This window comes from Mytilus californianus, unplaced genomic scaffold (assembly GCF_021869535.1).
Source record: "Mytilus californianus isolate M0D057914Y unplaced genomic scaffold, xbMytCali1.0.p SCAF_5, whole genome shotgun sequence".
NCBI classification, from domain to species: domain Eukaryota; kingdom Metazoa; phylum Mollusca; class Bivalvia; order Mytilida; family Mytilidae; genus Mytilus; species Mytilus californianus.
Genome location: NW_026262701.1, coordinates 102,784,923 through 102,809,119, shown reverse-complemented (window position 1 = coordinate 102,809,119; position 24,197 = coordinate 102,784,923). Strand labels below are relative to the sequence as shown.

Here is a 24,197-nt window from a genome sequence, read left to right as displayed (position 1 = left end):
GTCATCACGACAAAGATTGAAGATTGAAGAATAATTTGATTTTTTATTTTAACTCGAAACACTGTATTAAACATAAAAAATATATCAAAAGACAATAACAGAAAATAAGATCTACTTGATCGTATACGTTTGAATAGGACAGGTTGGAACAAGTCTTAAATTGACCCAGACCCCCCTCCAAATCCAGGTCCGCACGCCCAAAATCACGTTCGCTCCCATTCATGTTCGCCCCCTTTCACGTTCGCACCCCACACGTTCGCACCCTTTTTATTGGGTTTTGTGTGGAATAAATATTTAATCGTGTTTAAGTTAGTCATGTTAGTGCATTCCTATATTGGCTATAAATAAAATAAGTATTTTTTATTGTTTCAGAATAAAGTGACATTATAAAAACGTAAACAGGTTTCCTTTAGTGTTTTATTAATTATGTTGACGAAATGAATCATGATTAAAAAATTGTCATGATGATCTTGGACTATTATACAATATATTATATTATTATGGTGTCCAAGTGATAATCAAAACAAAGTTCATTCATCTAAAACTATAAAAGAAAGGCGGAAGATACCAATTCTTCATTGAGTGTACTCATACCAAGCTAGCTACTTGCAGTATTAACATCTAGTTATAACAACAATCATGATTTTAAAACACAGAACAATAATACCAAATGTGGCTTTGTAAATACCAAATAACAGTAATCATACATAATCAACATTTAATAATTAAGTACAGGTCCGTGTAAGAATCAGGCAAATCAAATAAAAACTGATAAGTCCATATACACGGAATATGGTGAAATTTTGGGAACTTTGTAATCCATTAATAAAGGTGACAAAACCATAGTATTACATCAATGTATGCCATATTTGTCTAGAAAAAAATAGATAAAATGCATTCGCCGTCTGCATAGACAACAGTGTAACGCATTGAAAGTAGGTCAACTTCGATATTGATTTTCTGTAAACAGCAGATGCTTAGCACACATATTTTTTTATATTTGAAATCATTTGATACATATCTTCTCTTTTAATGAATAAAAAGTTTGGAAATTTTTATTTGAAAAATGTTATTCACTAAAGTAAAATAATTGAAACGCGTCATTCACCGTGTTGTTTATCTCCCTTGCTTGGTTACCTCTTTTCAAAAAAGGCGCGTAGTCTGCACAACAACAATAACAAATGGCAGACGAGTCGGTCCCGCCCGACATGAAGTGCAGCCTTAGTCTGTTTTCAACCCACACATGCGGGTATTATCCTGTATATAAACAGGATAAAAGTGTAAGAAAGCTGGCGGAATGTGACAAAGACATAACGCGGCATTTGCAAGATCTTAGACTGTGTGGAGGTCACCAAACTATACATGAACCAGCCGTTGGCAGTGAAGGAGAGTTGATAGCACTGAGATGTGGTATTTTCAGGTAAATGAATATGCTGACTCTGTCCCCACACTCTGTTTTCAAAATAAGTAATACCGCTAATACCAACAAAGATAGAATAAGTAATAACATCCATGATAAACATCATCATTCATGACATATGACGATATATTCATGACATAAGGTGTATTTTGTTATGCCTCCCAGTCCCATCGGACAAACCACAGTCACTTGGGTTCTTAACTTGAGTCTTATTGGTAAATATGCAGCACACCCATCCATCAAGCTGTTTAGGGAACTATCATTTGATTGTTTAGGGGTTGGGGGTGGTGCTAGGATGAAAAATTTTGTCCTGCATATTTTTTTTTTTGTTATCTCTGTCTTGCCTTTTAATTTTTCACTCTATCATGTTTATTTGGTCGTGCCATTTTTTAATTAGTTTATCCTTTCTTTTTTTTTTACATAAGTTGTCACCCTGCCTTTTTATTTGACAGGTTGCACATCCTGATTTTTGTTTATAATCAAAACTTCTGTCCTGCCTTTTTTTCAAATGTCATCCTACCGCCCCCACCCCCCCCCCCCCCCCCTAATAAAAATCAAATGGTATCTCCTCAAATCATTAGGAACAGTGTAGATAGTAATATTTACCCTATCCTGCTTAAAAAAAACGAAGAAAGAAAAAATCTGAACACAAACCCGAAACTCACGTGTCCATACCGACTGACGGAGGGGCACATGTATAGATATAGGAAGATGTGGTATGAGTGCCAATGAGACAACTCTCCATCAAAAAAACAATTATAAAAGTAAACCATTATAGGTCAATGTACGGCCTTCAACACCGAGCCTTGGCTCACACCGAACAACAAGCTACAATGTATAAAGGACCCCAAAATTACTAGTGTAAAACCATTCAAACGGGAAAACCAACGGTCTAATCTATATAAAAAAACGAGAAACACATATAAATTACATAAACAAACGACAACTACTGTACATCAGATTCCTGACTTAGGACAGGTGCAAACATTTGCAGCGGGATTAAACGTCTTAATGGTACCAAACCTTCTCCCTTTTTCTGAAACATATGTCCATGTTTAAAATTATGCAAGCGTCTTCTCATTGTTGTATCATTTTCAAATAAAAGACAAGAGATTAAACATAGTTATAGTTTTCTTCAATGATTCCTAAATGTAACGGTCATTTTGGCGTGACGTCATATATCAAATTTTGTTAGACATCACTGACGTTGAGCTGTCGTATTTTCTGGCAGCAAGAGGGTTAAAGCTCTAGCTTGGGACAAATTTCCCCAATGGGTTATAAACATTTTAAGATTTACTGTGCAATTCATTTGATATATTTTTTTGTAAAATATTACAAAGTGCAAATGATTACATGTACATGTACAAAATGTATTTAATTTATGCAACAACTTGTGGTGCTCTTGAGACTTTTAGGCCATGAAACCATTCACCCTTTTGTCGTTTCGCTCATACACCATTCCCAATTGGCACTGGCTACGGTTACATGGAAATGTAACAGTAATAATTGAGTCTACGGTTACATTGCGTTATTGTTACATGATCTTACATTTTTGCACTTCCAAATGTATGCTGCCAGCTTGGACTATACATGTATATATTAAAATTAAACTTTAAAACTTCTATTTATATTTTACAATATTGCATACAATTTTTATTTTTTTATATACAATGTACAGTATGTTGTTTTGGGAGCGGCATGTTATAGTCTGACGCATTTTGGTGAAACCATAATCTAAGCAGCCATCACAAACGAGTGATGCAGCAATTTGCACGTCTGTATTGCATACTGTACAATTCCATTCTGCAATATCCCATTATGAAAGTTAAAGCAACTTTCAATGTCTGTCAGCCCCCAATCTGCAATAAACTCCAAATTAATTTTCAAAAACTACTTATTTATAGCTCACCTTGCCCAAAGAGCTAAGTGATCGTTTCTCATCATTTTGCGTCCGTCATCCGTTTTCGTTTCATTATCTTTGACAAAAGTCTTCTGCTCTGAAACTACTGAGACAAATTTTACCAAACTTATATTAAATTTCCCGGGAGGCCCTCTTAATAAAAATATTTTTTGTTTAAGCTTAAGAAAACTACAACCTTCTAACAGGAGACCTATTAGTCAAGTATCATTTTGGTATTGATACTCAGTACAACCGAGTGATACACGAGTACTCGTTTGCATCCCTAAATAAAAGCAGTTCAAAAAATAAAATCATTCTTTTTTTCAAGGTTCGACCAAGAAATGACTGTTTGTCCATACCACAGATACAGTCTAGGAATAAATTGGAAACCAAGTAAAAAGTGTATCTTCCCGTTGCATAAAGGAAATCAGCAGCCACAAAAAGGAGTGACTCCATTAATGAGCAAAACTATCCTTAACAAGTTTGGATGTCTTCAACCTGTAGGTTCAGGTAAAACATTATTTATTATTGCAAAGATATCTAAATTGCTGGTCATGAAGAAAATCCACATATTTGCACTTTAGTGCAATGTAAAATCTTTTAACTGATGTCTTAGGGACAACATTAAAAAATCAATGAAGGATAAAAAACTTAAATCAAATAGTTTTTTTTTTTTGGGGGGGGGGGGGGTAAAAATTGCTGCAAATTTGTTTATCCAACATAACTTTTACATATATCCATAATGGTCTATCAATTTTTCCCAAATTCAGTTAAGGGGGGGGGGGGGGGGGAGGTGTCAGTGAAAAAACTATGTGAATTAAGTTTTTTATCCTATATTGAACTTTTGTCTTTTAATGGTGTCCCTTAGCAAAAACAGCGCATTGAAACTAAATTCTAGTTATGGTTCAATGCCCAGTACACCAATGTATATAAAAATAGTAGAGGGGGCATTATATTTATGTAAATGTATAATTTTACTTTCTGAGCATGCTGAATGTAATCAAATGCACACTTTAATTGATATATTCTGACTTTGCAAGGGCAGGGTGTTATTTATAATTTGGATCATTATCCCACAGGATTTTTCTTTCATTAAAAATAATTATATATATTTTCAGGAATTTGTAATGGATGTAAGATAAAGTGTAAAGACCTAATTCCTAATACGCCAGAATGTTATAATGAGGTATGGTATTTGAAAAAAAATTCTGATTTATGATGTTATGCAGATCTGACCGTTTACAGCACAATTTGACAGTACATTGGATGATTTTTTGTCGTCATACTCCTAGTTTTATTCATTATAGCAATTTCAATAGTCATTTCCTTTTGAATTTTAAAACCGTCTTGTTCACCATGAGAACCAAAGGTTGAGGTTTCAATAAAGGGGTCAAACCGAAGACTTTGAAATTTGTGCTGCTTCTACTTTTACCACATACTACATATATCTAAGTAGTGAGAACAATTTCAGTAAAAATAATGCTTCCGGGTATCTAAAGGGTCACATGGCTTCCTGTCCACTGTTACCTTGTGAACTAACAGGGAAATTACATTTTTCATTCATTTTTTATGCACATGACTGGTATATAAAATGTATATTATATTTCTTGTCACTCAGTAATGTATACATGTATGGAATGTATTAATTCATGCTGTTGTAATGATATTCCATAGATTTCAAACGTTTGTGTTTATTTTTCAGTGCTTTGATCAAGTTGATACAGAAGAAAGTACATATGCATCTGGATACAAATTGAGAGAACGTCCTATCCAGCAATTTGATGATAACGTGAGTAGTACTTCATTAATTTATAGAGAAAAAAGTGGCTGCAGTTACTATCAAAGAGTATTCAAATATTATTGGAGCTAGTCCTCCGAGACAGCTTTTTTAAAAAGAAACCATTGTATGATTGTGTGCAATTATTTGTAGACCTAATTAAACTGATGTTTACCGGTATATGTTTTAGTGAGTTAACTCACAGTACTAGTTCTAGTTTAATTTTATCCTTTTCATGAGTTGTGGAACTTTGACCATATTTCTTGCAGCAACTTTTATTGCACATTATTTTATTCATAGATATAAGAAGATGGGGTATGAATGCCAATGAGACTACTCTTCATCCATGTCACAATTTATAAAAGTAAACCATTATAGGTCAAAGTATGGTCTCCAACACGGAGCCTTGGCTCACTTCAAACAGCAGTTATAAAGGGCCCCAAAAATTACTACTGTAAAACCATTCAAAAGGGAAAACCAACGGTCTAATCTATATAAAAAAGGAGAAACACTTTTGAACCACATCAACAAACTACTGAACATCAGATTCCTGACTTAGGACAGGTGCAAACAATTGCAGTGGGTTTAAACGTTTTAATGGTACCAAACCTTCACCCTTATCTGAAACAATAGTGTAACATCACAATATTTAAAAAATTTTAATTTATGAAACTACAGCATATCTTGATATGCCTTTGTTTATAAATGGGAAATATGACGATTTGAGGGTTGAGATCTAAAAAAACCTGTTTAATCTCACCAAATTTTTGCACCTGTACCTAGTCAGGAGCTTCTGGCCTTTGTTAGTCTTGTATAATTTTAGTTTCCTTTATATATTTTGGAGTTTAGTATGACGTCCATTATCACTAAACTAGTACACATTTTTGTTTAGGGGACAGCTGAAGCACGCCTCCAGGTGTGGGATTTTCTCGCTGTGTTGAAACCCATTGGTGGCCTTTGGCTGCTTTTCCCCTCTTTGGTTGGGTTGTAGTCTCTTTGACACATATCCAATTTCCATTCTCAATTTTATTGTTCATCAATGAAATTTATATTTTCCCAAGGGCATGGTTAAAAGTTAAAACCATTTGAATGAACATTTGATGTAGGTGAAAATGAACTCTTATTTTAATTTTTTGTTACATTTATATACACCTGTTTATTGGAATGTATTTAGATTTTACATAAATTACTATAATTTAAAAGGTCATTTATCATTTCAGTACTCTGATGTGACACAGCAGTCCCAGTCTTTATCGCAGCCTTTGTCCCAAATATCTAATTGGAGTGATGAAATGGAAACCACTTTGGACCAAGCAAATGCAACATTGAAAATACTAAATTGTAAATCAAGTCCGTTAAGAGGACAGTTACTTTCTGATATATCTTCCCTGAAGGACAGTACCATTCGCTATTATAAGCATAAAGCAGATGAATCTGTAGATTCTGTACTTAACATTATTGCTCCAGGGCAATCAAAGGAGTTAAAAAAACTTATAATGTCAGAACCAACAAAGCCTCCAACAGATGATGAGCTCACTGATACCATTTTTAAACTGTATGAAGAAACAGCAGACAACAAACTTCAAACACAAATTCTATCAATTGTTTCCCAAAAAATGACAAAAGGTGAAATTATGCAGCGTCTGCCTGACATAACAAAATATAAAATAGACCAAGCAAGACTGCTATCAAAATCTGGGTCTGGTTTGGTTATTGAAGAAAAAGTAAGGAGACCTAGAGAGCGTATGGATCAGGAGAAAATGCAACATGCTTTAAACTTTTTTTTCGATCCATCATTCGTACAGATAGTGTCATATGGTACCAGAGAATTGTCATTTGACACTGGAGAAAAAGTGACAATTCCAGACGTTGTGAGAACATCTTGTCATTCACAAATTGTGCAAATGTATTTTTCTTACTGTAAAGATCTCAACTTTGAACCCCTTGGAAATAGCTCACTTTTCAAAATTCTCACAGCTTGTGCAGCCTCACAAAGAACCAATCTTCATGGCCTTGATAATATAGCAGCTGAAGGTGTTGAAGCTTTTCAATCACTTCATGAATTTGTCAACAATTTGAAAAAAAAATCTTTTATTTCTTCCGATATTCACACTGAATTGACCACAACTTTAACCGCATCCCGTATTTATCTTAAGACCGACTTTAAACTTCATATCAACCAATCAAATATGTGTGCAGATCACTGTATAAACTGGAGTTTAAGTGATCCAAAGGATGTACATTTTCAAAACACTTGTGATCACATTCATTGCTTGCAATGTGATAGATGTCAACTATTGAAAGATGTTCATCTTAAATTGTGCAACATTGTTGATACCATGAATGATGGAGATGACAAAGAAGAATTTTCAAAAGTGATCGAAGATGCAATGATGGTGATATTTGATTGGAAATCACACATTGTAAGAACTGTCAACCAAGACCAATTTAGATTGGATACCATAGAACATCTTGAAACAGATAAAGCTTTACTGGTTATGGATTGGGCCATGAAATTTTTACCCTTGAAATATCGTGAGAAACAAACTGACTGGTTTGGTCAAAGAGGGAAGAACTGGCATGTGATTGTTTGTATATACAGAGAAAAAGATGGATCAATTAATGTAAGTGCATATGTACATGTATGTAATACAAGGTTAAAATACATTGATGCATTTTACAGATGTGGCTTGATATATACATTTTACATGCTATGTCACACATGTAAAAAAAAATCGTTTGTTTATTGACATGTACAAATTGTTCATGCATACACATGTATTGCCAATGCACTCTGTAATTACCGAAAAGGAAGTATTTTATAAATTTTCATGCATATCAATCATATGCTTTTTATTTTGAAACAACCAACAAATATAAACAATATTACATGTCAGAATTAGCTCAATTTTAAAAAGTTTGAAAAAATTGTTGACATGAAAATTTGACATCAATCATGATAAAATTTTAACCAATTATTTGCTAAGAACTAATTTTTCATTAGTGTTAAGAAATATATGTCTCTCACCAATTGTGAAACGTGAAAATAGTGTAGAAATAAAATTATTCAGTGTTCGTTTAAGATTCTAATGAAATACATGAAATAGATTCTTATGAAATGAATATATAAGTAGTCTTTTATTTTAAATGAATTCAGTATCCAAATTTATAAAAATTGTATGTATACACTAAGTCTTGTGCATTTCTTTTTCAGCATAGAACTTTCACCCATGTTTTAGAATCTGTGAAACAGGATTGGTTTTGTGTGGCTTCACTTCTTGAAAATGTTATAATGACCATCAAAGATCAACTCCCTCAAACTAAGAAGTTAGTTCTGCGATCAGATAATGCAGCATGCTACCACTGTGGACATATCTGGTTATGCTTACAAGAAATAAGTAAAAGAACAGGTAACATATTACAAAATAATTTGGGCTAAGATAAAAGGAGAATAGGAGAAAACAATATCAGTATTAGTGGCACTAGTGTAATGTTCATCTAAATCTTTATTTTTAATAAGCACCTTGAGACATTGCTTTGGAAAAAAACAACCTAGGGATAACATTCAATCTATATCTAAAAAATAACATAATTATAGTTATGGAAAAACTAAAGTAGTAAAATTGTTCACCATAACAAAAGCTATCCAACAAGAAATTTTCTGATGAATCAGACAACACATGAAGAGTTATTGCCCTTATTCTATTTATTTAGACATGTTTCATAAACTGATTGTATGTCCCCTGCCATAGCAGAGGGAGCTTAAAGTTTTACCCTTGTCTATATAAAAAAGAAGATGTGGTATGACACATAAATTAACAACTATAGGTCACTGTACGGCCTTCAACAATGAGTAAAGCCCACACCTCATAATCAGCTATAAAAGGCCTCAAAATGATAATGTAAAACAATTCACATGAGAAAACTAGCTGCCTAATTTATGTACAAAAAATGAACGAAAAACAAATATGTAACACATAAACAAACGACAACCACTGTACGTCCGTTCTCTAACTTTAGTTTGCCTTAACCAAATGTAATTAAACTTAAACACAATGCTTATTACCACAAAACACAATCAAGTTTGAATTTTGGTGGCGTCACTTTAGCCATTCTAGAGTTATGCCCCTTTACAAATGGTAAAATTGCTAAATTTTTAATTTTCGTTCTCTTGCTGTAGTTTTCCTCAATCTAATGTAATGAAACTTATACACAATACTTAACATAAAAATCAGTTATTTTGTGTATATTTTAATTGAAGAGACTTCAGAATTTATGGCAAAGTAATGAATATCTTTTATTTCATAGGGATCAATATTCAGGGATATTGCTATTCTGAGGCCCAAGCAGGAAAGTCATATTGTGATTCAAAGATAGCACATATGCGCACAAAGATGAAAAGTTGGGTTGCAAGTGGAAAAAACATCGTAACAGCAGCTGATATGAAAACTGCACTTGACTCTGGAACAGGTAAATTAACAAAATGTACATTGTTCAAACAGAAAACATAATTACAACACAAACCCACTGTGAACTAAATGTGCCCTGTTAAGATAAGCAAATCCGGTTCAATACACAATTTCAGAGACAGTTTGTTTCTCAGAAGTAAATTTCATTTCACAAATAAATCTGACATGATAATGTCAAAATGTTAGACTTGACTATATTAAAAAAACAGTGTCTTCATGAAATAACAACAAAAGGCTGAGGCTCACATACGCATGTAAAATCACCCATATTAAATAGAAAATTTTTAAAGCATTGGTTAAAATGATCTATGGCATGTTGTTTGAAGCCCCATGTATGATATTATATTGACTTAATTTTTTCTGGTCTGTGTGTCCATCTGCTTGACCGTTTGTCTGTCTGTTTCTTATTTGGTCAAAGTTAGTTTGATTGAAGTTTTTAGTCACATCAGCTTGAAACTTAGTACAAATGATCTTGATGGTGGGATATTTTCAAATTATATGCCAAATTAGAAGCATATTATCTGATTATAGAAATTTAATTAACGTGAAAACAGGTTTTTTTTCAGGTTAAAGTTTTTGGTCATAGTAGAAAGTTTTAGTCAGATTAGCTGGAAATTTAGTTCATAATTTCCTTATAATATATAAAAAGAAGATGTGGTATGATTGCCAATTAGACAACTCTCCAGAAGATACCAAAATGACACAGAAATTAACAACTTTAGGTCACCATAAGGCCTTCAACAATGAGCAAAGCCCATACCGCATAGTCAGCTATAAAAGGCCAAAAAATGACAATGTAAAACAATTCAAACGAGAAAACTAACGGCCTAATTTATGTATTAAAAATGAGCGAAAAACAAATATGTAACTACTTTTTTTACTTTTTTTAAAATTGCTTTTTTTTCATCAAAAGATCATATCGAATAATGTACACACATTTTGTTGAAGTTGAAAACATGACCTTTGAATTAGTTTATAATTCCCCTCATTATTGTTTCTTTTCACAGGTGTTGCTGGATGTCAAGTCTCTGAATGTGTAATAGACACCTCAAAACACAAACTGATAACACACAAGTTGAAAGGAATAAATGATTTTAATGAGTTGCAAGTTGAAGAAGATGGTATACTACTAAGGAAAGCCTACAACATCGGCAAAGGAAAATTTATTCCTAATGCATCCTTAGACCAAATGGGTTTTGGTAAACAGCAGGAAAATGAATCAGGATGTGTGGTAATATCAGGATTCGATTTACCTGTTAATATAACTGGAAAAATCAAAACACATAAAACAGTTCCTACAGTTAATCTCCTTGAAGGACCAGAAACAGAAATAGAAAATGATGAAGACTTATCAAGATTATCCTCTTGTCATTCAGAAAGTTCTGATCAAATGCTGTTCTATTGCACAGTAGTTGGCTGTGTCAAAAGATTTGCTACCTTAAATGGACTTGAAAACCATCTACTGATAGGAAAGCATTTTTTACAATTGCAACGGGAAACAACCTATGATAAAATCAGACACCAGTGGGCACAGTTGTGCAATGAAGTGGTCTTTACAACCAAAAATAAATCAACATTAACAGATGGGACTGAAAAAGAATTTTCCACAAGTAATATGGGATGGGCTTTAAAGAAAGGCAGGAGAATATCAAGATTTCCTGAATCTGTTAAAAACTTTCTATTGGCCAAATTTGAAGAAGGAAATAGAACAGGAAAAAAGTGTAACCCAACCTCTGTTGCAGAAGAAATGAAAAAGATGAAAAACTCAAATGGGGAAAAAATGTTTCCAATTAATCATTGGCTTAATGCCAGTCAGATAACCTCTTACTTTTCAAGGTTATGTAGTAAAGGAACCCCTAATCCTTTAGTGAAGACTGAACTTGATGATGAAGATCTTCTTGCAGCTCTAATTGCCATTGATGAGGAAACTGTTATCGCTAATATTCAATAACTATTTACTCTTTTATTATTCTATACCTGTTATTGTTGTTTGGCTACATGTACAGTGTCATATAATTTTGAATAATGGGTAACATTTAAATTTTTAGTCTAACTAATATACAATTTTGGCATAAATTTTATAAATATTTAAAAAACATATCCATTTGTACCAAGAACTAGGATTTTTTTGTATGGTGCAAAATTTCTTTTAACAGTAATTATTACTTATAAGTGATATCTAAAAAAAAAATAAAAAAACACATCTTAAGCTTATTTTAGCAGATTATTTTTTTTTGTGTGCATGTCTTATAAGTCATCATATTGTGTATTGGTTAAGCAATTTACTTATTCATGTTATTAAAACCGGTTTTGGATCAAGAAAATTTGTGGAGAAGCTGAATGACATTTAGTGTCTTTTAGGATGTACTTGAATAAGGTCTAGGAATTAGTGTCAGATGTCAAATATTTTGCCCCACAACACCTATTTTTCTTTTCAAATAAGATTTCAATAGCTCATTAAACATGTTAAATGTCAGTTACCAAAATATGGTGGACTTCGGCTGTTGTGTATTCTTTGGTCGGATTGTTGTCTCTTTGACACATTCCTAATCCCAGTCCGCCTTTCCAGCAATTTTTAAAAATCCAAATATTTTGAAAAGGAGCTCCATAACCCATTAATATTTTTGCTTATTTTGTTTCTTAACTAATACTTTCCCGAACGAATAGTATCAATTTTAAATTCTTGATTTTTTTTAATTTCACCAAAGTACATCCTTAATGGCTTGAAAAACTTTAAAACATATTAAAAAGTTTGGGCTAAATTACAATCAAATTGTCCTTCAATTTGTCCATTTTTTAAACAAACATTTTTTGTTAAATTTTTCTCTGAACCTGTAGAATTGAAATATTTACCCTAATATGAGATCAACTGCACTGTAACAGTAATGAATTGTAATTTTTGTTATTTTTTTTTTTAACATTGTGCATTGGTTTGTTTGTCCGTTCGTTTTTCTGTCTGTCTGTCCTGCTTCAAGTAAAGTTTTTGGTCAAAGTAGTTTTTGATGAATTGTAGGTAGTTTTTGATGAATTGTAAGGCCTAAAAAATTGTAACTTAGTACACATGTTCCCTATGGTATGATCTTACTAATGTTATTGCCAAATTAAAGTATTGACCCCAATTTCGCAGTACACTGAGCATAGAAAATGATAGTGTGAGTGGGGTATCGGTGTACTATGGACACATTCTTGTTCAAAACAGTATATTAAACGAACATAAAAACATTTGTCACAAATTATTAAAGTACTAAGCAATCACTCTTTTGAATAGAAGCTTATGATACATATTTGAACAATGAAAACTAAGCATTATTAAAATATGTTAAAATGATTTTTCTTATACCATATAATTAATTTTTTTTTTGGACAATTAAACATTTGAACAACTTATTATCTATTTTTCTTTTTATTCTTCACTTCCATGATCTCCAATTGACTCTGAGGTAAACATTGAATTTAAGTTCAATATTATCGATATACGAATAAGGGTGGTGTCACTTTATACATGTAATTTCACTAGATATGTCCTGTTCAAAAGGGAAAAAATGCTTAATACAAGAACATTGACTTTTGCATAGTTACATATTGGGGAAGGGGAAAAAGGGGGAGGGGGGCACCTTTGTGCCATGGACATCTGTTTCTTTATTTTACTGATTGTACCACTGAACAAACATTTTGTAGGAGTATCTGTTTATCACATCTATAAATACCATAAAAATCAGTGTGGGAGACACAAAACATAGTAATCATTGGCTGAAATTTCTTCATTAAAGTGGCTTGTGAGATGTGGATCAGTATATTGAGAAAATTATTTGGTTTTTAGAAATCATATCCTTCATTTATTTCAATTCAGATCCAATTGAAGCTTGCAAGGTAACAACACAATTTCTTGTGGACTTTGGCTCATTACTAATGCAAATCATAACATTTTTTCCCCTTGGAAATAGTTTAAGCAACCCTCCTCCCCAATCATACATGAACACGCTATATATTGTTCCACTCAAAATGAAGAAAATTAACCCTTTAAACCCTGGTATATCATATGTATAGGAATTGGTACGACATTAGTGAATATTTCACTTAAATTGGATCAACATGGGGCGTAAAAATCATAAATAACATAAAAAAAAACTTAAAAATTGATGATTTTGATGGTGCTGCCACCTACAGCAGCAAAATATTTCCGAACTTTTTTTTGTTTAGATTTATTCTATAGGGCTTCTACTAAAAGGAAATATATAATAAAAGTGTGTATACTGTTGCTGTTTCTAAAAAAAATTAAATGAAATTAGATGAAATTTGCATTTTTCGAAAATGCTTTTTGATCACATTTCCATGGTTACGGTTGCTAGGGAAGAAAATATTTGAAATCAATTTTCAATCTGTTTTCATATCACTATACATATGAACTCTATATAAAATATATTCTAGCAACAAAAATTAGATGATTAAAGCAAGATAAATTACTTTAAAAACGTGCCTTTTTGTAGTTTTCCTTGCTCATTTTCAGGGGCCTTCAAGGGGAAATTTTAAAATGATTTTTTTTAACACAAATTTTTTTTTTTTTTAAAAAGGATTTCATTTTCAAATTCTAATAAGGTATGTTCACATCTAGAATATGTTATTTGATCAATTTGCCAACATGGGCTTATCACTGTTTGCCTGATTCTTACATGGACCTGTACTTAATTATCAAATCACCAAATAAAATATTTCATTTGAAAATCCTGAATTTTTATTCATAAAAGTTTTAATATTTTGATAAATACATCAAAAAAAAAACAGTATCTAAATAAGAATAGCCTAGGATGCGAACGTGTGGGGTACAAACGTGTAGGGTGCGAAGGTTTGTTGGGAGCGAATGGACCCAATACCTACACTCCCCACCCCCTGCACCTTAGCATGCTTAGGGAACAAGTCAAATTGGGTTCAATGATTTTCCGAGGACTCCCAAAAAACTCATTATGAACCTGAGAACTGATAGATATTAACCAAAAACTTGATTTTATATGGTATAATACTGCTTTATGGGTCTCACTAATTAGCGACAAGAAGAATAATTTAGTGACAAGAAAGCAAAGCGTCAAGAAATAATATAAGGCAGGTGTTACCTGTGAAAGTGGACGAACTACGTATCAATTACTGTTTAAGAAACGGAAATAAGGAAACGTTTCCGAAGTTGGTCCTGTTGTTAGGGATTATAGTTTTGACGTTTTTTCAATGTAAACAAAGTAAATTAAAAAGAATTATTAAAATAAAATTGTTATAAATTATATCTTTAAAACCACAAATTGTTTAACTGGCAGTATTCTTTCGGTAATCAAAAACAACAAATTTGCGGGAAACAATAACTTGCTCTTTCCTATATTTAACTCAAAGTCGCTTGACAAATGAGACGGGAAGATAGAAAAAGATTTCTGAGCAAATGCGGGAAAATAAAAAAGTTAGAAAATAAAAAGTTAACGATTTTGAGTTCATTATTATATATTTTTTTTATATTTTATTGATTTTCTTATTGTAATGGTAAAAATATTAATAGTAATTCTTTCAAATAAATAATTATAGAAACATTAAAGTGTGTTTTTTTTTTTTTTTTTAATATATATCATAGATATAAGAAGATGCGGTATGAGTGCCAATGAGACAACTCTCCATCCAAGGCACAATTTGTAAAAGTAAACCATTATAGGTCAAAGTAAGGCATTCAACACGGAGCGAGCCTTGGCTCACACAGAACAGCAAGCTATAAAGGGCCCCAAAAATGACTAGTGTAAAAATATGTATATATGTGTATTTTCATTATTTTATTATACATAGATAGAAGAAAATAATTATTTGTTCAAGAAAAACAGTTTTTTTATTATGAAGGATATGTTTACGATAATATATATCATGTATGCAGGGCTCACGCTAGCAGGTGACTGGGACGACAAAGTCGCTTTCCTGTCTGTCACTTCGCTTTGCCCGACCGTCAAAAGCAAAATCTAGTCGCCCTGTTGTTCACAAAACTCGCTTTCAGTCGCTTTCATCATCGGCAATATTCAACATTTACCAAGTCGATGAAACAGCAATTTTTCATTTGAAAGTAAAGAAATTCAAAGACATAAACGATTTATTTTCTTTAGAAAAGAGGTTAAAGCATTGATTTTAAAGTTGGTTGCATGTTATTTTCATAAAGACAATTTTTTATATGACTTCCGGTACTTGTTACCAGGAACATATATATTGATGGGACTTGACACTACCAAATTGTAGCCGATTTTATCGTCGGGTCATAGGATATAAAGATACGATACGGAAACGGACATGTGTTAAAAACGTACTCGCTATTATCCTAATAATTTCTGATAATATCAATAAAATATAATTCAATTTAGTTTTGCAGTGATGCCAGTGTATCAAACTTGTATTCTGTCACTTCAAATTTGTTAAAATCGCATTCATTTTATCACAAAATGATACAGAAGGAAACAGGGTAATACAAAAATGGCGCCGATTGCATTCCCAAATTCAAAAACATTTCACATCAAATAAATCACACTTATTTTGGTCATTTTATATGACAAAATATATCTACTTTATGATAAAACTTGTATTTATTTACGATTAGATGGTTAATTTATTGAGCAGTTCCGATAGTTTTTCAATCAGACGCCACCAAAATCCATAAATCTCGCGAAGTCTCGTGGAGTCCGAGATTTTATCAATTTTATACTGAAAAGCCTATCAGATTCATTTCCCGTTAGATATACTGTTCCCAGTTGTTACTGAGAGCGTATATCAAATCATTCTAACTTTCGGCAAAATAAGCTTGTTACTTCATTAGAACGTGATGAAATTTGCCTGAAGTAAATTGGTTATCCTTATATTGCATTAAAAACGTCATATTCCCTTCCAAATAGCATGTCAAACATCGTTTATTTTTGTAAATTTTTCTTCGTCCGCCATTTAAATTTTAGGGCAAATTATTATTGTTCAACTACGGATCCGAGTCGGGATTTCTTTGGAAACGGACCAGCTATGACCGAAATCCGGATTCTTGCGATAATGACTACAGACGCATGAATGGCACAGCTGACAGAAGAAAATTGATCCCAAAAGGAAAAATTGCGCATTCCACAAGCATTAACATACTTTTGGTTAGATCTTTTTGATTAATGTATATATTTCCATGTATATGCATTGTTTCAATTTATAAATTATGAGTTGCTCAACTCTGGGACTATAACACTAATACATGTATAATTATATTATGTCCAAGCTTAACTGTGTTAAATAAAACTGTTAAATTTAAATATCTATTTAATGAGAAATACTTAATTGAATAAACATGATAACAGAGTAGTTTTTAATTGAATTTTAATTGATATAACAACTTCCTTTTCCTTTTTGATATACAAAAAAATCTTTTTTATTATTGCCAGATATTAATTGATTTTTCTGACATGAGGACTAATATGATTGTGCAACTAAATATGATAAAATTAAACAACTTTGAATTTGAACTGTTACTTTAATTGTATACCCAGGTACAAATTGAACAATATAACAAAAAATAAGATACAGATGGCTCTTTGTATTATAGTAAAAACCAAACATTGTAGCGCCGCGAGTGAACGAGCACTTCTCTTTCAAATCTCACCACTTCTCCCTCTCAGTTTCAAAAAGAGAAGTCACTTCTCCCTATGATTCTGAAGTAGTATGAGCCCTGGTATATATGTAACACTCAGAAACGTGTCCTTTCCCCCAAACGTGTCCACACGACGTCACTGAACTGCAAAACATGTCTAAATGTAAAAGGGCACCAATACGTGTTATTTGTATAAACGCCCAATCGTGTCCATTTTTATAATAACACCCAAACATGTCCAATCTCACAAACGTGTCCATATGAAGCCTAACCTTTTCCTTCTTTCTCTGAAAGCTCAATCGTGTCCATATCATAAAAATGTCCAAACGTGTTCCCATTATTTGCATGGTTATTGCTCTTTCATATACTCCTTTTACTATTTCATTGCAAATTGAAATATAGTCCTTTAGGTCTTTATCAAACAAACAGTATAACCCGTGCCAAAATGGGGCCTCCGTTTGGTTGGGCGGGGTGTAAAAGTATGCAGCAATGTCTATAGGTAATAATGTGGATATTGAATCAGATACCTCCTGTATAGGGAGAATGCCCACTATCTGTACATTAAAATCCTTGTAACAACTCTTTCAGGGTGCCGTCGATGGTATGCATCAAGGCAACCATTTTTGTGCCTATACATATACCCTTATTATCTAGTGGCAGTTAGAATTTCCCCAACTTTAATTTTAAACGGCCTCTATTATATAAAGGGGAATAAAAGATTGTTATACTGAAGCCCTGTAAACATAAAGTGGTCTTTCTCCGCTCCCAAAAATTATTATCTAATTCTGAGTCCCGATTAGTGTAAATTCCTAATAACCGTACAGTGTAAATTCATAATAACCGTACAAATTTAGGCCCAATCCCAAATTCCCGTCATAAAAATGTTACAATCCTAAAGTCCCGGGAAATAGTCTTCCGTCTCTCATTAAAGAACTTACCAATAATGTTTATTGTTAATATGTTGTCGTCCTAAAAATGCATGAAATATTTGCAACTGGACGTAATGTCTCTTGTTTGTGTGTCTTTAAGTGATGTTCGAAACCCCAAATTTATAATATTAAACCTGAAAACAAGTTTATGATTTCAAGAGCTTTTAAAAAATCAGAACTGTTGAAAAAAATTGGAAAACACCGCTGCAGGAAGCCAGTCGTACATTATCCTCTTACATGATTAATATAGTAAGACATCACTGCAGTTTATTAGTACAAAATAATTTACTGAGTAAACGATTAATTTAACTGTACTAAAGTAATGTTGATGTTCGCTCTAAATATGCATCAAATACTTGCCACTAGAAATTAAGCAAGCAACAGTCAAGAATTATGTATATGTTGATAATCAATCTTGCATACATATAAACAACTGGCGTTGAACAAACTAATGCTAATACATTTTTAATGTTCTTCTTTTAACTCTGTTCCTTTTTAATTTCTGGTAATTGTGCCCAAAATATATACTCCAGGATTAATGTCTTTTGAATGCGGCTTTTATCTTATTTAGGATCCAACAAAAACCCGACATCTTCAATGTCCCCTATTATGGAATTGCCGTAAATGTTATAGACGTAACTGAGAATATAATAGCGCTTAAAGTTTTCAGACGTTCCGGCGTTTTAAAGTGGACACGTTTTGGCGAATAACAATTATCGGACACGTTTGGGGGTTTTGAAATCGGACACGTTTGGGCGATATCAACTTTAAGGACACGTTTGGGGGAAATAGACATGTTTGGGGGGATCGGACACGTTTGGGGGGATGGACACGTTTGGGAGTGTTACATATATACAGTTTACAGCATGGTGTATAATTGAATGAATCAATATTTATGTAGAGTGTTTTGTTTATGGATGGGATCATCTCTTTATTCTTTAATTTGTAATGCCATTATTCTCTGTTCTATACAAACAATGTATATGGACAATTAGTATAATCAGATTATTAAAGGATGATACATCATACTTTGAAATAAATAATTTTCATCTTCTTGATGCTTGGTGGCTAATTAGTGAGACCGGCTTTTATCATATTTATTGATAAATGTGAACTAAATTTAGATATTTGTGAGTTTACTTAATTAGTTAATAAAATTACAATTTAACTGCAGGAATTCCATTTGTGTGTCTTGTATGTAAGTTCCTTGTATAACAATATGGGGGACATAATTATTCAAAAGGTTGATAACTATTATTTATATGTTATAAATTTTAAACAATAAAGTTATTTATTTTGATAAGAATATTTATAACTACAAAGGTACCGTACACAAAGCATGAGCATTGTATAACCTTATGCAGTCCTGGATCAAGTTTGAATAATTAAGTCTGCCAGTGTTCAGAATTGATGGGAACTTGCATAAATGACACACAAATGGAATTTATTAAGTTGAATTTTACTTTTATTGTGTAAAAATGATATATATCTCAAAGTAATAGACTTATTATATATAATAATAGGATTATTTTCTGAAAATATTTAGGACAATTTTATGCTAAAAAATCATTAAATCATGAAAAACATAATATTATTTTTTTTTTTGTGGGCAATCAAAGGGGGGTATGTCCTCTATCATGTCAATGCCCCCCTGGAACAGGCACTAACCACATGTTATTAAACAGTTTGAATTAACAATAAAATTGATAAATAGGCTTGTTGTTTTTAGTTTTCTCAATATTCTATAAAAATGGCTTGATCCGTTATCATTTTATGCTTAATATCAATATATATATATAAACTCATATCACTTAAAAATTAACAGATTGTTGTTTTAACATGTTTGACCATTTTCATGTTGTGTTTTTGATGTTATATATTTATGAAGCTAAAACACGAAACAATCATACAATGAAGCCAATGCTCAAGCTGTTGTTTAATCCACAAGGAAGGGTTAGGGGATATATATTTTTTTAATCATTGCAATATAATTGGTTTCTCGTATTTCCTTTTTATACGACCGCAAAAATTAAAAATTTTTTGGTCGTATATTGGTATGACGTTGGCGTCGTCGTCGTCGTCATCGTCGTCGTCGTCCGAAGACACATTGGTTTTCGCACTCTAACTTTAGTTTAAGTGAATGGATCTCCATGAAATTTTACCATAAGGTTCAATACCACGAAAGGAAGGTTGGGATTGATTTTGGGGGTTATGGTACCAACAGTTAAGGAATTAGGGGCCAAAAAGGGGCCAAAAACAAGCATTTTTGTAACTTTCAGACAATAACTTGTGTGTAAGTGTATGGATCTCTCTGACATTGTACCACAAGGTTCCATATCACAAAGGGAAGGCTGTAATTGATTTTGGGGGGTAATTGCCTCAAAATTTTAGGAATTAGGGGCCAAAAAAGGGGCAAAAAAACCAGCATTTTTCTAGTTTCATGACAATAACTTGTGTGTAAGTGTTTGGATATTTCTGAAATTGTACTACAAGGTTTCATATCACAAAGGGAAAGCTGGAATTGAGTTCGGGGGTAATTGCCTGAAACGTTTAGGAATTGGGGGCCAAAAAGGGGCCAAAAATAAGCATTTTTCTAGTTTCAAGACAATAACTTGTGTTCAAGTGTATGGATCTCTCTGAAATTGTACTGCAAGGTACCATACCACAAAGGGAAGGCTGGGATTGAGTTTGGGGGTGATGAATCATAAGGGGGTTCAAAATATTTGGGGGGGGGATTTTTTTTTTTTTCTTTTTTTTTCTTTTTTTCCTTTTTTTTTCTTTTAAAATTTTCCATTTTAAGTTGGTTATTTCTGATTTATATTTAAAAGCAAATAATAATGATATGGTAGGAGATACACACCAAACAGGATGTGTAAATTTTTATATAATAAGTATTGTGCAATAGCAAGAAATTTTCAATTGCACAGTATTGCACAATAGCAAGAAATCTTCAATTGCACAGTATTGCGCAATAGCAAGAAATCTTCAATTGCACAGTATTGCGCAATAGCAAGAAATATCCAATAGCACAATATTGCGCAATAGCAAGAAATTGTCAATTGTACAGTATTGCGCAATAGCAAGAAATATTCAATTGCACAGTATTGTGCAAAAGAAGATACTTCTTATAAATTGCTTATTTCTTGATCAATTTCAATGGGGTTTTATTCTTGAATTCTTGGGGTTCTTTAATATGCTGAATATAACCGTGTATTAAGTTTTTGGATTTTGGGCCCTATTTTTAAATTGGTCCACATTGAGGTCCAAAGGGTCCAAAATTTAACTTTGTTTGATTTCATCAAAAATTGAATTATTGGGGTTCTTTGATTTGCCGAATCTAACCGTGTATTTAGATTCTTAATTTTTGGTTCCGTTTTCAAATTGGTCTACATTAAGGTCCAAAGGGTCCAAAATTAAACTTAGTTTGATTTTAACAAAAATTGAATTTTTAGTGTTCTTTGATATGCTGAATCTAAACATGTATTTAGATTTTTGATTATGGGCCCAGATTTCAAGTTGGTCCAAATCGGGGTCCAAAATTAAACTTTGTTTGATTTCAACAAAAATTGAATATATGGGGTTCTTTGATATGCTGAATCTAACCATGTATTTAGATTTTTGGGCCCCGTTATCAACTTTGTCCACATTGAGGTCAAAAGGGTCCAAAATTAAACTTTGTTTGATTTCATCAAAAATTGAATTCTTGGGGTTCTTTGATATGCTGAATCTAACCATGTATTTAGATTTTGGATATTGGACCATAATAGGTGAATGTCCAATTTAAAATTTTTAAGTTCTTAGACCACATTCATTCTGTGTCAGAAACCTATGCTGTGTCAAATATTTAATCACAATCCAAATTCAGAGCTGTATCAAGCTTGAATGTTGTGTCCATACTTGCCCCAACTGTTCAGGGTTCGACCTCTGCGGTCGTATCAAGCTGCGCCCTGCGGAGCATTTTATTATTTAATGTATTAAATTATTAATTTACGTTGGTGATTTACAATTTGTGTGTTAAATTTATACCGGCAATGTGCAGTAAACTATGCATGTCTGTATACTGAACGATTCCTATATATATATATACAGATATGGATAGTATACTGCCCATTGCTGTAGTGCCTAACAAGATTTTGCGAGGTAGACCGATTCTTACTTAAATGATCAAATTGTCACTTAATGTTTAAAAATAGGCATATTGTACATATTTTGAAGTTCCACATTCATATACTGTCTATGCAGTTGTACTTATGTGAATATGTACAAGAGAGGCGAAAGATACCAAAGTTACTTTCAAACTCATAAAAGTCGAAAACAAACTTACAATGACATGACAAAAAACAAAAAATGTACCTCTCATGGTATTTGTTTGCTTGTTCCAATAAAATATATTTTTTTTCTAAATTTCTATTAAAAGCTTATTTCCAGTTTGAAAAAAAATTGACTTGTCAATAGTTCTATAGTATGATCTGTGAAATTTGAGTACCCTTGATTTATCATTGTTATTTGCTAGCCCAAAATTGGCCACCACCTGGTGCAAAAAAACACAAAATTTTGACAATTTTTCCTCCTTTTTTTTTGACTGCCATGACCTACATGTAAGGATGCTGAAAGGCACAGCTTAATGTAGCCAGCATAGAGAGTGTATCCTAGTGAACATATCCATGGGCTTGCCCCTAAGGTCTGAGGGAAACTGTCTAAAGAAAACCATTTCAAACATAAATTTGGATTTTCCTTTTTCTGATATTTAGCTTCACTTGGACCTGCCACCAGAAGAAGTCATTCCTGAAGCATATAATTTTATTTGAATAATAAACATTTATTGGTTATATTTCCCTGGATTTACAGTTTTTGAAAGTTCCAGGCCTCTGCACTGCATGTGGTTTTTTTTTAGGGAGTTTCCCTTATCAAACCATGGAATTTGCCATTGCTGTACGTATTTGGGGTTATCCATTTTTATCAACAAATCCTCCTATTAAACCCTATATTACAATTTATTGAAACTTTTTCACAATCTTAACCATGTGAAGCCATTATGTTTGGTCCAAATCATGTTTGATTTTCCTTAGCTAATCATATACATGATGTACTTTGCCAATGTTTTATTTAGTGGGTACCCATTTTGTATCAGCAACTGACCCTAAGCCCCTTTAGTACAATTTGTTGAAACTTTCTTACAATCTTAACCATATACAGGGGTCACCACACTTCAGAATTATAGGGAGAAGTGACTTCTCCCTGGCAGCCAAACAGGGAGAAGTGAAGACCCAACAGGGAGACTTCTGGGAGAAGTGATGCCCCAACAGGGAGACTTCAGGGAAAACTTTTGATATCTATCAGTAAATATAAGATAATAAAAATTAAAATTGCATATTAATACGGATTAGGTAAATGATAAGAGTTTTGAAAAGATAAAAGGGCGCCCTCTACAATTTCAATAACAATGATGGTGGACAATAAACAAACATCGCAAAATCAAGTTTTTTTCTTGTTTCTTGCTCATAGTACATCCTGTCAAGCAATTTTAATGTTGGAGTATTATACCGCAAACAAATCAGTTCTGAATTCAGGGATAACATGTTTTGTATATCGTCAACTATCGGGTCGTTTACGTTTGGATCAAGAATTTTTCAAAAATCAGGAGGCGACATTGGGGAATTTTACTGAAAATCAAGGACAACATAAACTTCTGCCTGGAGCTTCTCTAGAGCGAGTGAGGAGTCCTAGTGTGACTATGTCGCTCACTTCGCCTGGTGTGGTGACCCCTGCATATAATTACATTGTTGTGCACCTTCTATTTTCTATTTTTGTCAAACATGTCCAAATAATTTTTGGTGTTTCCTATAGCAAATCATAGACTCAGGTTTCCCATAGCAAATAAGGGGCAGTGGTATAATTTTGTGAGCTTTCAAAGTTTACTCGCAGTATCTCATTCTCTAGTTAAGTAATGATATGCTGTTTCTGATAGAATGTACATGATGTAGCACTATTCAGTTTTAAAAGTTTAGCAAGCATGTATCATGATGTTGAAATTTAACTTTCCAGTTAAAAAGTTAGATAGATATATTTAATACA

At 32.6% G+C, this 24,197-nt stretch overlaps 3 protein-coding genes across 4 annotated transcripts in view; all 3 read left to right on the top strand.

Annotated features, from left to right (window-relative positions):
• Nucleotides 1-24,197, top strand: part of LOC127702840 (dynein axonemal assembly factor 8-like) — an 82,619-nt gene that overhangs the window by 300 nt on the left and 58,122 nt on the right. The window lies entirely within an intron of this gene.
• LOC127702841 (uncharacterized) lies at nt 731-7,264 on the top strand. The gene is made up of 6 exons (XM_052207144.1): nt 731-1,420; nt 3,649-3,830; nt 4,439-4,506; nt 5,023-5,109; nt 6,318-7,131; nt 7,254-7,264. Exons 1-6 carry the CDS (start codon nt 1,182-1,184, stop codon nt 7,262-7,264), a joined length of 1,401 nt encoding a protein of 466 aa, XP_052063104.1. The 5' UTR covers nt 731-1,181.
• On the top strand, nt 7,041-12,351 carry LOC127702135 (uncharacterized). Of its 2 annotated transcripts, none has more exons than XM_052206229.1 (4): nt 7,041-7,721; nt 8,312-8,507; nt 9,406-9,567; nt 10,574-12,351. In XM_052206229.1, exons 1-4 carry the CDS (start codon nt 7,287-7,289, stop codon nt 11,515-11,517), a joined length of 1,737 nt encoding a protein of 578 aa, XP_052062189.1. In that variant the 5' UTR covers nt 7,041-7,286; the 3' UTR covers nt 11,518-12,351. The 2 variants fall into 2 exon arrangements, with proteins under 2 accessions (XP_052062189.1, XP_052062191.1); XM_052206231.1 differs by having other exon boundaries at nt 7,630-7,721; nt 8,337-8,507.

Excerpts from the sequence above, each read along its gene's own strand:
- LOC127702841 (XM_052207144.1), top strand. The coding sequence starts at position 1,182 with ATGGCAGACGAGTCGGTCCCGCCCGACATGAAGTGCAGCCTTAGTCTG. Across the intron at positions 1,421-3,648 it reads CTGAGATGTGGTATTTTCAG|GTTCGACCAAGAAATGACTG; the intron begins GTAAATGAATAT and ends CTTTTTTTCAAG. Across the intron at positions 5,110-6,317 it reads TCCAGCAATTTGATGATAAC|TACTCTGATGTGACACAGCA; the intron begins GTGAGTAGTACT and ends TTATCATTTCAG.
- LOC127702135 (XM_052206229.1), top strand. The coding sequence starts at position 7,287 with ATGTGTGCAGATCACTGTATAAACTGGAGTTTAAGTGATCCAAAGGAT. Across the intron at positions 7,722-8,311 it reads AAAAAGATGGATCAATTAAT|CATAGAACTTTCACCCATGT; the intron begins GTAAGTGCATAT and ends TTTCTTTTTCAG. Across the intron at positions 8,508-9,405 it reads AGAAATAAGTAAAAGAACAG|GGATCAATATTCAGGGATAT; the intron begins GTAACATATTAC and ends TTTATTTCATAG.